Source organism: Drosophila takahashii, chromosome 2L (genome assembly GCF_030179915.1).
Source record: "Drosophila takahashii strain IR98-3 E-12201 chromosome 2L, DtakHiC1v2, whole genome shotgun sequence".
In the NCBI taxonomy this organism is placed as follows: domain Eukaryota; kingdom Metazoa; phylum Arthropoda; class Insecta; order Diptera; family Drosophilidae; genus Drosophila; species Drosophila takahashii.
In genome coordinates, this window is record NC_091678.1 from 6105000 (window position 1) to 6120680 (window position 15681).

The following is a 15681-nucleotide window of genomic DNA, read 5'->3' on the forward strand; positions in this document are numbered from 1 at the left end:
TTTTGCAGTGAGTGTTGGAATGCTGAGAGCCAAATTCCACATCGAAGTGAATTTGGGATATCAATAATTTATTCATATGTGGAAGTGCAGAGGGAAAATGGCAGACAGTGAAACCCCTTTGCACTGCCTTTTCATTAACAATAAACCAACGAGTAGGAGGGGGAAACAGCAACTGGACACGCCCCCAATTTGTGCAGTAGGCGCAATATCCTTCCGGTTTCGAGGTTGGCCAATTGAACCGGAAGTGCAATTCCGGGGGGAAAGGGGAATATTGCGGTTGAGCAGCGATTAAAGCGCCTCGAATGCAATCGGGTGTTAATCCTACGCTCGTAATGGGAGATAATTTATCGGAGGAGTCGGTCAATTAAGCGGATGTATCCGCATTCAATCTCAACTTGTATAAAATACTTGCCTTGGCCTACAATGAAAATGTTTAGCAAACTTTATTTGCTCCTCGGACTGCTTCCATGCCATTTCCCTTCACCATTCGCTCTCGAGGATCTCAATCCTCCAAGCGGGTCAAGTGAAATGTGCCCCACAAACTTTTCTTCTTTCCCAGAACCCCCCATTTCCCCACTTTCTTTTCCCACACACAACACATCAAACAGGGAACACACAATGGAGCTCGAGAGTCGAGAAGAAAGTGGAACTTGCGACCTGATTTCTGGGCTTCTCCTACTTGGACACGTTCCGATGCAGATGTATGTGTCTGGGGATTTATGCCAGCAGTCTCAAATTTATGCAGAATTCGCCAGCATTATTGTTATGAAATTTTTGATAAATGCTGCCAATTAAGTAAAAGCTTGACAGCAAACGGATTTCCCAGGAAACAAAGAAAATGAAGGGAGTGGGAAAAAGAGAAGGACTCACATATCGATTCCTATTTGGATTCGGACTGCGGATGAGGTTGGTTTACCATGGGGATTTGGCCTTAAATGCTCCTCATTTATTTTAACACCCAGCGAGAATCGAAAGCCCAAAGCTCAAATGTAATATGGGTACAGTATGAGAAAAATCATGTACCTAACTTAAATTGATACCTTTAATCTCATGACAATTAAAAAAATACCTTAAAAATATATTTTTTTTTTCTACATAGTAAAAGATAAAATAAGACATGGTAAATTAATTTTCTTTCAGTGTAATGGAGGTGTTCCGCTGGATATTTTTCTACTTTGAGCCACCGCCTGTGGCGTAAATATCTGATTAGGCTCCAGCCCACAAAAACTCCGCCCCTTTTCTCCCTCGCAATTTTTCCTTTTCTAGGCAGCCGAACAAAGGGCACAAAGAAAATGGTGAAAATAATCTCGGGCAACATCTGGAGGAAAAGCGAGGGAAAAACGGGAGGCGACTGCTCCCTTTACGATTGAGGACAAGGTTAAGCATTCGGCAGTAAAATGGCAACTTATTGTTTGGAATTGCAGGGAAAACAAGGGAAAGGTGGAAAGTGCTTTATTCTTGAGGTTTTCCTTGGGGAAATTCAGTTGGCAGTGGCTGTTTTCAGGAAATATTGAAAATGTTTGACCAATCACATAGATTATTCTGGCTATAACCTGGGCAATTAGTTGGCTCATTGATATCTGTGGCTTGCTGTTGGGTCAGCAGTTTCTGGTTCATTTCTGCCTTAGTAATGCTCCTCCTTACAGTAGGAACCACTTGACCTGCTCCTGTTTTCAGCATCCTCATGAACGGCTGTGGTTGCTGTGGTCGTCCTGCCACTCGACTTCCATCCTGGACACTCCACTTCAGTTGGGCTCCCTGTAATTGTCCTTGTCTGCGTCAGTTATCCTTTGTCCTGGTTTGCTTCTTTGTGCGGTTCTCTAATAACTGATGGAAATATTATATGCATTTGGTTGTAATATGGGAGATATCAATTTAATTTGATTATCTGTTGCAAATAATTATGTAGTTTTGACGTTCGAAATTAATACTAAACTTTGCTGGGAATTTTCAATTTATCATTGAGGAACATAACGTAAATAATTGGTTAATAATCAGACTTGGCATTTACTCAAATTAAAGATAAGTTCAGGAGAGCAATCATTCAGAGCTTATAAGAAAAATTCATTCGGATTTGGGTTTATTTTCTCAGAATCCGATCACTTTCTGCTTGCATAATTTAAATCATTTAAATCGCATTACTCGCAATCTGTTTGAACAGGCAAACAAGGAGCTGAAATCCTTCCAAACGAATGCACAAAATGTATCCTCTTGTGCCCAACAAAGCATCCGTTTGGCAATTTTATATCTACACATTATTTTTTTTGTTTGCTGATCCCATTCCTTCCCCAGTCAACCATAAATAACATAATTCACATAAACATATATATCCTATTTTTTTGGGAAATTTCAACAATTGAAGCTTTGAATGCATTTTATGTTCTAGTTGGCAGTTTTCATTTTCATTTTCCGCTTTCCAATTCGATTATCCCTGAATGTGTTTTTTTGTACCTACGGATGTCCGTTAAATTCTACGGTTCTTCCTGCTCCTCTGGCGAAACATTTAAATGTGGATTCATTGAGGTGCAATAAATAAACTCGGCACATAAATCATTTTAGCAGCAACTTAAGCATGGAAAATGGAATTTATCCGGCTATCTTATGTTTCTCAGTTTCACACGCAAAATGAAAATAAGGCAGGGAAATAAAACGGCATGTTGAAGTTGGTTATACTCTATTGTTTTCAGAGGTAAACATTTTTCGCATTTTTAAATTTAATTTAAATTTTTCATTTTCATTTCAAAAATATTTTATATGTAGGGAGTTAAAAAATTCTAGATTATTTATTTTTATTTTTCTTAATGAAAGCTTTTTATACCGTATTTAATATTTTTATTCCACGCCAACGAACAAATTGAGTGACTAAGCAGATGCTGCTCCGGTGCTTCAAATTATACGGCGATCCATAAAACATATTTAACTTCCTCTTGGCCGACGCCAAAGGATTCCAAGGATGCCCCGAAACGAGTGTATATAAATTTCGTTCGGCTAAGGACGCCTTGGGGAGAGATTCAAGACGATTGCCGAGACGGGCTGGAGACCAAGACTAATTGGCTAAAAACAATAAAACTCAACTCCTTTAAAACGGAGCAAACATTTGACTCTCCGTCTATCTCTCTCTGTAAGACCTTTCTGTCTCTGTTGCTCTTAAAGTTTTTTGGCCAAATGTTTGCCAGTCCATTTATAAATCCGTGCAGCGTTGCTGCTCTATGTGCCCAGGGGATTTTACCCCGAACAGGACAAGGCAAATATTGAAACTATAAAGCGTTCGCTTTTTGCTCCCTAGCCCCCTCTCTTTCGCACCCCCTCTATCTGTCTCTTTCTCCCTGGCTATATGTGTGCGCTCGGTAAATCTGCCATAATCCTAAAAAAGTTTTTGCTGGTGAGTGGGTTAAAAGTAAGAGCAAACTGCGAGTACGAGTACATGGTACATAAGCGGCTTATGCCATTAGTTCGGAATCGCAGTTGGTCCACCTGCATGCCGTCTATGTATAGTATGGGTATAGCCATAGTATATCCCTCAAAAGTTCCCCCGCAGGTGCTCCATTGGCATCTGCCAACTCATGCGGCAAAGTTTTAAAGACTCGCCACCGGCGGCAGTGGCCACTAATTGGTAGAAGTTCGACGTGCAAAATCAAAAGTTATAACTCACAGATAGTTGGCGGGGGATGATGCTCTGCCACGACCAGAAGCTATTGAAGCCAGTCTTCTGTTTAAGACGAGTGCAGAAAAATCGACTGGAGCTTAGTTTGGTTGGAGCTAAAGGATATGGGTGGGAAACTTGGCCTCCAAAGTTTGCATAAAAGTTGGGGGTAAATGCTTAAAGTAAAGACTAACCACTTAGTTAATATTTACCACCGTGATTTAATTATTAAAAAAAAAATTTCTTAAAATTTAATATGCTTTGTATTGAATATTATGATTTTTTAATTAAATAATAAATAAGTAATTTTGAATTCAATACTATTTAATTTTTTAGTCCCTTTTTTAAATAAGTGAGTGTAGAAAATCTTTAGCAATTACCTTGGGCATAAAACATTTTCCTTAATTTTCTAAAAACAGACCAGAAATAGAAACCATCTTTGTAATAAGTTTATTGTCATATTTCTCATAGTTTATACAAACTGAAAAATCTACAATGCACAGTGACAAAATGGTTCCAGCAGGGGATTCTCGATGCAGTCATTGTTCTTGTTGCCATCGTCGCCAACTCGAACCACATCGCCGACGAGCGAAAGTTTGCTTCCCTGCCGGCGGGTCATTCCCTCGAAATAGGCGTTTCCCGGCTTGGTCTTCAGCCGCACCACGATGTCCCTGTCCTCGTAGGTCCGCTTCTCCCAAAAGGGTCCCTGCTCGGGATACACGTTCTTGTGCCCCCCCTCGATGTAAAAGTCACCATCCCTCTCGGGAGCTGCGAAATAGGCGCTCTCAATGGAATCCAACTCCAAGGGAATGCAAACGGGATACTCGGCCATCAGCTGGTTGATATAATCTATTATAATGCTGGCTGCCTTCCTGGCCACTCGATTGGTTGCGGGTATGGAAACTTGCTTGTGGCAGAGACAAAATTCACTGGGTATATGCGAAGTGTTGCAGGTTCTCCACGGAGGAATGGGCAGAAACAGGCTGACGGCCCTCGGGGTTTCCAAGCCTTTGAGCTTCCACAATTCCTCCGTTTTCCTAGCAATGGGCTTGTCATTTAGGGAATGCAGATCCAAGATATGTTTTAAGGTCTCGTGAAGATCGTAGGTGGTCACCAGACTGCGGGCATTTCCCGCTAGATTTTTAATGGCCGCGGGATACCTTTTCCTCATCCAGTCGGGATAGAGGACAGACAAAAAGGGCTGGCTGTCCTCGATCATTCCCTGAAAGCTCCTACGAAAGCGACCCCATCGCAGGCCATGATCCGACATGAAGAGTATGATGGTATTATTGGTAATACCTGCATCATCGAGACTGCGCAGCAATCGCTCAAATCTTCCATCCGCGAGACGGGGAGAATTGAAGAACTCGTGGAAGCCATTGGCATACCAATAGAAGGAGAAGAAGGGGTAGCGCTGCTTGTGAGGCAGTAATCTATCGTTCATCTCCAGGAGCATATCCACCAAGGTCCTCTCGCCCACGCAATAGGTGTCCGAAATCGTACTGTGCTGCCTTATGACAAACATTTCCACCATAAAGTCATGCAAATTATTGTCCGTTGTCGGTCGCTTAAAGCCCGGTTTGGCATAATAAAACATCGAGTAGGTGGCCATGTCCTCGGCAAAACTGGTATTATAGCCGGCCTTCTTGAACTCCTTCCAAATTAGCGGCAAATCATCCATGCAATTCTGTCGCTGCCAATACTCCAGCGACTCTGTTTCACTCAAACCCGTGAGCAGGGCTATCAAATTGGGATAGGTATTTATGCCTATCTTGTTGAAGCCCCAAAACTCCACATGCGACATATTCTGGCGCATATAACGCACTGTCTTTGGCATTTGGCGCAGCAAATTCAGATGCGATACGGAATCCAGGCCCAAGATCATCACGGAGATCGGAGGTGTCTCCTTATTCGATTCCTTCTCCTGATCCCAGAATTTCAAAGTGGGTGGCGCCTTTTTCAGCAATTTTTCCGGCGGCGGTTGAACGAAGAAATGGGCATCATCGTGCAACGATTTATTTGTAAAAGTATTCATGCACTTCACTCGCAAATGCCTCACCCCCTTGGGAACTTTTACGGCATATGGAAACTCCAGCGAAAACTGTTTTTTACGGTAAAGCTTGACTTTATAACGGCTTGTGACCATCATCTGGTACCAAACGCACTTTATCTGCCAGTCATTGGTTAGATCGTTTTCTTCCAGGATCTTATCGATGTCGCGGGTCAGTTTTAGGTACCACTCCCCGTTGGCCACCTCCGTTCGAAACCACGTTTGATACGGGCACTCCAGATGGAATCGCTCGTCGTTCCACTCCCAATCGGTGTATTTGGCGATGGTCGGGTTCATCACATCCATGGCTATAATGCGACATCCATCTGTGTTCACAAAGAACGCATTATGTATCTTTCCGCCAGCCTCGTAGATCTGCGTGTCCATGAAAAGCAAAGTGTAGAGGACCAGGGCTGTAAGGATCACACCCAGGCCCAATTTGCGAAAGCTTCTCTCGCCCATGATGCTGATGGGTCAAAACTAGGCCTCCGAATGGAGGGAAGAATGATTTAATTCTGGAAAATAAAACTAACAAGACAGGAAAGTCATGGCTTACTACGAAGTAAATTATTTACCACCCCAAAGAAAATATTCATGGAAATCGAACTATTGGATTAATAACTTTAAAGTTTAAACTTATCTTGATAAAATTAATATAACCTTAATACTTTTAAAAGTATTATATAATATTTATTATTCATTATAATATTATTTTATATATAGGCCTAATAGTATTTTGTATCAGTAATTTAAGGATATAAATTGTATGGATATGATTACCAATGGTATTTTCAAAGCGAAAACTCATTTTAGAAAACGATTTTTGACAAAACTTTTTGCAAGTGTTACAAAACTACCCATGAGGGGCCACAATATTTGCCGTCAAATAAAATGCCAACTCTTGTATCCACATCCTTATCCACATTCAGTTGGTGGCTAACCAGGTGCCAACAGCCGTTTCGTTTGGTTCCACTGCAGTTGCTAAACTCTGAAAAGAAATGCGACAGCTGAAAGTCATCAACTCGACAGCGCCAAGAGAATTCGCAACAAAGTGCCAAAAGAGCTTTTGGGGGTCGGAAAGTGTTGGGGAAAAAGACGGGGACTCTGCACTTCTGTCTCATATTTTTGTCATTTTCCCCGGCGCCATTTTGTTGGCTAGCAATTTAATTTCATATTTTATGCAGTCAAAATCCGCGCTGAGCATGCGACAAAAAAAGGTTGTTCTTTCCTTTGGTCCTTTGGTACTGTTCCTGAATTTTGCGCTTGCTCTTTGCCAATCTGCTGCAGTCTCAAGGGGTTAATGGAGTGGGATTGGCGGAGGGTTAAGGTTCAGGGAGCTGACTTGCCTGGGGTCATAATAATAAAGTCAGACCTGATGGCGACATTCTCATCTTTTTTGGCCTCCTGATACCAAATGAATAATGAGCTACCCGAAAAAAAATTCTCTCTTTTCAAAAAAGAAGCCAACATCAACAAAGTTACTTCATATTGCATAAATATCCAAATGCCAATCCGTTGAAGTAATTTCTATTCAAAAAATCAAAATATAGAATTTTAATCTGCATTAAAATGTTAAATCAATCTGTCCCCTTGATCGACACCAAATTTGATTTTCTTTCTTTTTTGGTTTTACTTTAGTAAATAAAAATTTCGAAACAAATAATTCGTCGTACTCGACCTTTTGAATCATCCGTTCCGTTTAATCATCTATGGTTTTTTTATATTTGATTTCATTGTTTGGAAATAAACAATGCGATAAGCAAGTAATTTCCGAAATAGTCATCATGAATTCGTAGAAAAACATATGTAATTAAAAAAAAATTACAGTTAAAAAAGCGAAAGTGCTAAAGTCGAAGTAGTTCGAGATGGAAAAAAATTGTTTTGGGTAACCCATAAATCAAGAAATAATTTATTTTCCTAATATTAATTAACTATATTGTCTTCTACCTTCCGAGAATTCAGAGACTCCCATGTGGGCAACTGGACGTGTGGCGTAAAGTCGTAGGTTAAGATCTTGGGCGCCAAAAATCCGCCATACCCATCACGGCCCTTATAGTAAATTCCAATTCCGGAAAGCGGGACCACTGGGTCAGAAATCACGTCCCGAATGTCAATATAGGGCACAGTGCTTTGAGCAGCATCCTGGTAAAAACCCGTGTTGGTAAATTCTATGTACTGGTTTTCATTCGGGAAAGGTATCGAGGGGACGTGGGATTCTGTGGGCACGTCGACTTCCTTCAAAGGCAGCCTCTCCCTAAAAAGCATGTGAGAGATATAACACTGCATTTGGTAGTAGGTTAGAAAATTACCTTTGTTGATCCCCTGCTCCTGATACCCAAAAGCTCGTTGACTTTGGCTCGATGAGCATTCCTTTTTCAAAATCAACTCTGCTGAATTGGGCCTGCATTTGAAGATGGGTTCCGACCACTTGAAACCTCAGTCCGGTAACCACCGAGTTGTTCTCTACTTTTAGCTCACCAAGATCTATGGATCGCTTCTCGTATGTCAACATGTGGAAGTCAACGGATTCCTTCACATCATTATCGGTTATGGTGTACGCATCCACGGGTTTCCACTGAATAGTGGTCTCATTGATGACTCCGAGTGGCAGGAGTTCGCCTTCCTGAATCTGCAGGTGAAAAATGCGATTTCTCTTTACGAATCGAAGGCCCGTTACGACTCTGAAAGATGAGTTTTTTATTATCTTTTATAAAATATTTCCAAATAATTTTAAGGAAAGATTACCCACCTGTTGTTGTCCACATCGGCGATCATAGGTCGCAGGTTGAAATAGCGATCCGACTTGGGGCTTTGATCATCGCACAAGCAAACGCAGTAGCTGCACTCCATGAAAATCCAACGATTCCAACTTCTGGCTCTGTTTAACCAGGTGCCACATGACTTTTTTCGTCCGTGGACAAGTCCACTTTTGTACTGTATAAACTCGTATCGCCTGTTGGAGTTTTTATCCGCCTGACATATCTCCATATCGGATTCCACAAAGCGGCAGTCGTACACTCCACCTGGGCATTTTGGCTGCTCGGAACAGAACTTATTATTAAAGCAGCCCTCGTTTTTGGAGGATGTGTAGTAGCCGCATCCACGTTTGCATGATCCATCTGTATTAAGATCAACCTCGTTCTCTATGTAACCTTGAAGGAGGCTGGTGACCTCCTCGTAGGTGACCCCGAGTTTATGGTTCCTTGGGTCACAACGCCAAACGGAGCGATCTGTCTGGCTCATAAATTCCTTGATCTTTGACAGAGTGCCTGAAGTCCTTCGCTTGTAGGCTTCCCGACTCTCATTCTCCTCATCGATGGATCCTCCACGTCCGAACTTCCTGAGCAACATCCATGACCACTCCACCAAGGCGTGGACTTTCAGTTCGAGTAGAACGTAGTCCAAATAAAATCTGTAAAGAAATTGCTGAGGGGACTGTGGTGTTTTGCACGTGTAGATTTGAAACTGCTAAGAAAATTTTGTAATGGGTTATTTTTTAATTTAATGTAATTTTATTATAGGTATACCTGGTTGCCCCTGGCCAGTAGTCCAATCAGATCATCTCTTCCGAAGAGTTTCCGGTGAATCTCTTCCATAGCTTGAAGATTCTCGCCCTCTTTTTTCGAGACTTGGGCCTCAGCCAAACTTATTTGTGTTATATTTTCATATTTATCCATCTCAAAGCGTCTTAAACGATCATAATGCCTTGAGATCCAACGTATTTTGTTAAAGATTTCCATCATATCATTCACACCGGAAATACTTCCATTAATATAGTCGTCGGAGCCCAAGGCAAAGGCAGCTGCATGTCTGTGCTAAGGTTTACAATCATAAATGATGCTACAAAATTTTAAGTTAAAAGGTTAACTCACCTTAACTACATTCTCCAATCTTTCAATTTCCTTAAAAGTTTCGCCCAAATGCAACATTTCCCTTTCATCCATATAATTATAGTTTATTTTGGCTTCTATTGGGTTTTGAAAGGCCCATAGAAGGGCAGAAAAGAAAATTATACCACATTTCATGCCGGTCTGAACGAAATAAATTTCGAAGAAACGATTTGAAAGCGAAAACAATGCTAATCACTCTCAGATTAATTATGGTTTCTTCCGAATAGTAAGATTAGGAAACGAGCTTTTCAAACAATGCGATCCGACGATTTATTTTGAATGAACAGCATTTAATTGTACGGGTGCTCTTTATATCAATTTAAACTCTTATCTGGTAAGCTAGGCTACAGTTAATTAATGTGACAAATTTGAATACCCTACAGTGGGTGTTATAATTTCATTGAGAAGCTTGCAAAGCGGTCATAAATTTTTGATTAGCATCAACAGCCGAATCTATTTAATCGGAAAATTAATAGAACAAAATTCTAATTTCTATATTTTTCATAACATTTATGTAAAAAAAAACAACATAATTTTGACGGAACAGAAGTTTGTTAAAAGTTTGTGTAGAATGTAGAGCATTTTAACATGCTGTGAGTGTGAACCTAATCCAACTTTTTGGAATTCATAATCTCCCAAGAGGGCAACTGGACGTATGGAGTAAAGTCATAGGTGATGATCTTGGGTCCCAAAAATCCACCATATCCATCCTCTCCCTTATAGTAAATTCCAATTCCAGAGAGCGGGACCACTGGGTCAGAAACCACGTCCTGTATGTCGATATAGGGCACTGTAGTCTGGGCAGCATCCTGCTCAAAGCCCGTGTTGGTGAATTCTATGAACTGATTGTCACTTGGATAAGGTGTCGATGGGAAGAAGGATTCTGTGGGCAAGTCGACGCCCTTCAAGGGCAAACTCTCCCTACAAAAAAAGTTAAGGATATATTGAAGAAGTTGGTCAGCAGTTAGGGAAATAACCTTTGTTGATTCTCTGCTCCGGATATCCAAAAACTCGTTATAGTCGGCTCGATAAGCTTTCCGCTTTCAAAATTAACTCTGCTGAATTGGGCCTGCATTTGTAGATGGGTTCCGACCACTTGAAACCTCAGTCCGGTAACCACCGAGTTGTTCTCTACTTTTAGCTCACCAAGATCTATGGATCGCTTCTCGTATGTCAACATGTGGAAGTCAACGGATTCCTTCACATCATTATCGGTTATGGTGTACGCATCCACGGGTTTCCACTGAATAGTGGTCTCATTGATGACTCCGAGTGGCAGGAGTTCGCCTTCCTGAATCTGCAGGTGAAAAATGCGATTTATCTTTACGAATCGAAGGCCCGTCACGACTCTGAAAGATGGGATTTGTATTATCTTTAGTAGAATATTTTAAGGTGATTTTAATGAGAGATTACTCACCTATTGTTGTCCACATCTGCGATCACTGGTCGCAGATTGAAATAGCGATCTGACTTGGGGCTTTGATCATCACACAAGCAAACGCAGTAGCTGCACCTAATGAAAATCCAACGGTTCCAACTTTTGGCTCTGTTTAACCATGTGCCACATGATCCTTTTCGTCCGTGAAGATGTCCACTTTTGTACTGGATGAACTCGTATCGCCTGTTGGAGTTCTCTCCCGCTTGACAAATCTCCATATCGGATTCTACAAAGCGACAGTCGTGAACTCCACCTGAGCATTTTGGTTGCCTAGCACAGAACTTATTATCGAAGCAGCCCTCGTTTTTGGCGGATGTGTAGTATCCACAATCATGTCTGCATGTTTCATCGCTGTTTAGGTCCACCTCGTTCTCTATGTAACCCTGAAGAAGCCGTGTGACCTCCTCATAGGTGACCCCGAGTTTGTGGTACCTTGGGTCACAACGCCAAACGGAGCGATCTGCTTGGCTCATCAACTTCTTGATCTTCGACAGAGTGCCTGATGTCCTCCGCTTGTAGGCTTTCCGACTCTCATTCTCCTCCTCGATGGATCCTCCCAATCCGAACTTTCTGAGCAACATCCAAGCCCACTCTACCAAGGCGTGGGCCTTCAGTTCGAATATAACGTAATCCACATAAAACGTGTATAGAAATTGCTGTGGTGACTGAGGCGTTTTGCAAGTATAGATGTGGTACTTCTAGAAAGGTTTGTTCGGAACTTAACTATTTCAGAGGTTTGTTTATTTAACGTATTTAATTACCTGATTATCTCTGGCCAGTTGACCAATTAGATCGTCTTTTCCGAAGAGTTTGAGGTAAACCTCTTCCACAGCTTGGTGATTCTCGCCGTGGCTTGTCATTAGCTGGACCTTAGCCATATTCACTTGGGTATCGTTTTCAAATCTACCCCTTTCGAATCGTCTCATGTCCTCGTAATGAGTTGAGATCCAATCCATTGTGTCATAGATCGCTATCATATCACTGGCTCCTGAAATTAGTACATTTAAATAGTTGTCTGAACCTAAGGTGCAGGCAGCTGAATGTTTGTTCTGAAAATTACTTAGTTTCACTTATGCAACTAGATTTTAAATAATGTTTACTCACCTTAGTTACATTCAGCTGCTCTAATTTGTCAATTTGCTTATAGATTTCTTTCAAATGCAACATTTCTTCTGCATTCATGAAATTATAAGTTTGATTGGCATCTATGGGGTATTGAAGGGCCAAAAGCAGGCACAAAATCAGAATAATTCCACAAATCATGTTGTTCTGTAGCTCATAACTTCAAGGAATAATTCAGAAATTATTAAAAATTATGATTTTCGTGTGATTTGCTCTGATGTTTTCAATTTAATAAACAGAATCTAGCCTTTCGGCTGCTCTATATACTTATATAAATTGAGACTCTTATCTCAAAAATTCGGCTAATATTTTTTCATTTGTTTACTTAATGAAGCTTCTGAGTTATCAGTTATTTCCTTATCAAGCCAGAGTTTTCAAGAATCAGCTGGCTTTGAATATTAAGCAATACAATTGTTCTTTGTAATTTGCATAGTTAATAGTTGGAAAGAAACAAAAAATTAGAATAAGTATTTTTTGAGTTTTTTTAAACTTTTTAAAAAGGGTTTTAAAAAAACACACTAAAACAAACTCTGTTAAATTCATTGTTTGCCAGGGGGTTGAAAACAGTTTAAGCCATTTGTTTGCTCGTTTTAGCTTTAGTCAGTTTCTGTTGTTGTTTTCCGCACTGCGGCGAAAACATTCTGGTCAAAATTCAGAGTCAAACATCTGGTCCTGGCTTTTGCCCTTTGATAAGTAAATTATGAACTAAACGAAAAGCGAGTGGAATTCAGTTGTACTGACTGACTGGACCAAACTTTGAGTTGAAACTAATTTATCTGCTGTCGGCCAAGAGGAGAATTTTCAACGCCATCTGAAAAGATTCTGCAGTGGCTTATGTTATGTACAAAATTGTTTCATTTAATTCGGCCAGGGGCAAGAAATGTTATTAAACTTTCAGTTTATTTTGTGGCACCGACTTGTAATAACTTCTTGCCGTTTGACAAAGCACTCTATTAAGTTGATTAGCATTTATTTGGGGGGAATCGAGGTACCCAAAGTGCCAACCGGTTAATGCTTCGACTCTCTGTCGATTTATTTGAATTAAGTACCCGAGCTGGTTCGTAATGAGCCCCCACTGCGTATGAGCAATATTTGTCTAAATTATGCTCCTTATTTTTTGCACTTTCCTCGCCCAAATTGCTTGCAGTCAATTTGTTCAAACGCTCCGCTGCTTCTCGGCCATCACGATAATGTTGATGATGATGGATTTATGTCTGCCATTTGTTTTAGCTTTTCCCTGCCATCTCCTTACTTTTTTTCACCGTGCTGACTTTGGTTTTTGTTGGCTGTTGCTGTGCGTCGGCTGTCATCGGCAGCAAAGTGAAAAGTGAAGAGTGAAATGTGAGATGTGAGATGCCTGCGCAAAAATGCCATAAATCAATTTTCACAATTCACAAATTGCCCCTGTACAAAAAAAAATTGACAGACTTTGCAAGCCGAAAATGTTTTTTCCCCCAGGATTAATTGAAACAACGCCAACTCGGAGCCTCCATGGGAAGTTCAGTGCTTGAAAGCTACTTTAAGGAGGAATCAACTTGAAGAGGCAGGAAATTGAAGTAAATTGCTAAGTAAAGCGTAGCATAAGCTGTTATCGTAAATCATCTTAAAGGTTAAGGGACTTCGTTTAAGGTGAAAAAATATTAAAAATAATTCATAACAGATTAAAAATAAAATGAAAATAAAAAAAATGTAGGTAAATTTTGTATTGTAAATATATATTTAATATTATGTTATGTATGGAAACATAAAATAAACCGTCCGTTACTAAAAAAAATGTTTAATTTAAATTTCAATGCATTAAAGAATTTCATAACATACTTTCAAAATATGGCAATGTGAAATGTAAATATATTTAAAATCACAAATCCGTTAAAATAGCGAATATAAAAAATGGGAACTGTTCCTAAAATCCTATATCATCCTGTTGGCAGCCTCTCATGAGTCATGACATTTCATATTTACTTCACATACTCATAATTGAAACCGAAGCTGCGTAAAAATGTCACCAGTTAGGCATTAATGCGGCTTTAAATATGGCAAAAATAAGGGCCACGCCCATGGGCGGCAACTGAAATAATAACCACAAGCAGGGGCAAAAACAACAGCAATCAGGCCAGAGTGAGTGGAACTGAGCAGCGCCGGCAAGAACATAAAAAGCCAAATTAGCTATGTTTCACATCAAAGTGCGCATTAAATCCGAGACGATAATCACACACACGACGCACACTCACCCACACACACATAGGCACATAGGAAAGACGTCGTCCTTTGGCTCTTGGTATGCGTAAGGACATACAAAAAACATAATTAACCGCGACCTGACGACAACAGCAACAACCACACCAGCAAACAAGGAGAAAGCGACGAGGACGACGTCGGCGACCTACAAAAAGCCGTCAGCCTAAGGGACCCACAGTATACACTGAGAAAAATGGTAAAGATTCTTGGGAATAATTATCAAATAAATTAGCTTTAGATTAGTTCATTTGGAAAAAAAGTAAACATTGATTTATAAATTAAACAAGACTAAAAATAATTGTAATTGAATATAAAACCGGAAAACATTTAATAATATCAATAAATTAATCATTAAAATTGTGATCTACTTTTAAATTAAAATTAAATTAAATTATTTGTACATTTTTCTTAATACGAAATAGGTTTAAATGGAGTAAACGTTTTCTTAATATTTTCTATATAATATATGCTGGTATATAAATTTCTTAAAAAATTATAAAAATATGTAATCAATTAAGATAATTTTTCCAAGTGTAATCCGCTTCGCACTTGGCCAGCATTTTCCGTCCTTTCCCCCTTTTTCCCATTTCCCGCGTGGCATTAGGTTAATGTGACGAACACAGCTGCTGCCTCTCGGTGTCGCTGGGGGGCGATGCCGGCGGAGCTCGAGCCGACATTTTTGCAAATTACACACTTTTGAATATAAAGTACTCGCATAACGCACCCGAGACAGCCAGTCTGTGGCCACTTTTAATGGGCCGAGCCGGAGTTTTGCCTGAAATTTATTTGCAAACTCCCCGAACCCGAGGCTGTTGGATCCCAAAGTCTAGACATCGCCGGCAAAATGCCTTTGGGTCAACTCTTTAGATCGCAAATTGCATGGCCCCACTCCTCGAGCCCTGAATTGCAATTAAGCTTGATATATGAGACAAAACTGGTTCAGCTTTCGTTTCGTTTGGTTTCGTTTCGCTTTGTTTCGTGTCATTCTGGGTAACATGGATTTATGAATTCCAAAAAGCCATTGGACCTCCAAATTCTGAGCTAGCCCAGCCCAATGCCATTTGTAAATCAAATTTTGGCCAGGCAAAAACATCAAAATGTCTCCATACCCCTCGCAAAAAAAAAGGACGAATTATTGCCAAAATGGTTGCATGACATTTGACTTGTCGCACTGCTCGTTGCCAAATTTAAGCCTCTTCCTACCGAAAATATGGGAAAATCTGGCAAATGTTGTGGCACAAAGTGTATGGAAATTTGTATAGCAGTTATAAATTGTGTTTACGTGTGTTATATGTGAGAA

At 40.3% G+C, this 15681-nt stretch overlaps 3 protein-coding genes across 5 annotated transcripts; all 3 read right to left on the reverse strand.

The window, feature by feature from the left end:
* Window positions 1-4073: 4073 nt before the first annotated feature.
* On the reverse strand, window positions 4074-6225 carry LOC108065934 (uncharacterized). The gene has a single exon (XM_017154196.3). The coding sequence runs from the start codon at window positions 6153-6155 to the stop codon at window positions 4134-4136; it is 2022 nt and encodes a 673-aa protein (XP_017009685.2). The 5' UTR covers window positions 6156-6225; the 3' UTR covers window positions 4074-4133.
* Window positions 6226-7569: 1344 nt separating this feature from the next.
* On the reverse strand, window positions 7570-9844 carry LOC108065936 (uncharacterized). 3 transcript variants are annotated; one of them, XM_070219311.1, is made up of 5 exons: window positions 9566-9844; window positions 9221-9503; window positions 8443-9161; window positions 8003-8374; window positions 7570-7947 (listed from the first exon to the last, which is right to left on the reverse strand). In XM_070219311.1, the coding sequence occupies exons 2-5, from the start codon at window positions 9434-9436 to the stop codon at window positions 7617-7619; spliced, it is 1638 nt and encodes a 545-aa protein (XP_070075412.1). In that variant the 5' UTR covers window positions 9437-9503; window positions 9566-9844; the 3' UTR covers window positions 7570-7616. The 3 variants fall into 3 exon arrangements, with proteins under 3 accessions (XP_070075412.1, XP_070075406.1, XP_017009686.3); XM_070219305.1 differs by having other exon boundaries at window positions 8443-9158; window positions 9221-9508; XM_017154197.3 differs by having other exon boundaries at window positions 9221-9508.
* Window positions 9845-9909: 65 nt separating this feature from the next.
* On the reverse strand, window positions 9910-12346 carry LOC108065941 (uncharacterized). The gene is made up of 5 exons (XM_070211498.1): window positions 12126-12346; window positions 11783-12070; window positions 11001-11719; window positions 10561-10932; window positions 9910-10504 (listed from the first exon to the last, which is right to left on the reverse strand). Exons 1-5 carry the CDS (start codon window positions 12282-12284, stop codon window positions 10189-10191), a joined length of 1854 nt encoding a protein of 617 aa, XP_070067599.1. The 5' UTR covers window positions 12285-12346; the 3' UTR covers window positions 9910-10188.
* Between the last annotated feature and the right edge of the window lie 3335 nt (window positions 12347-15681).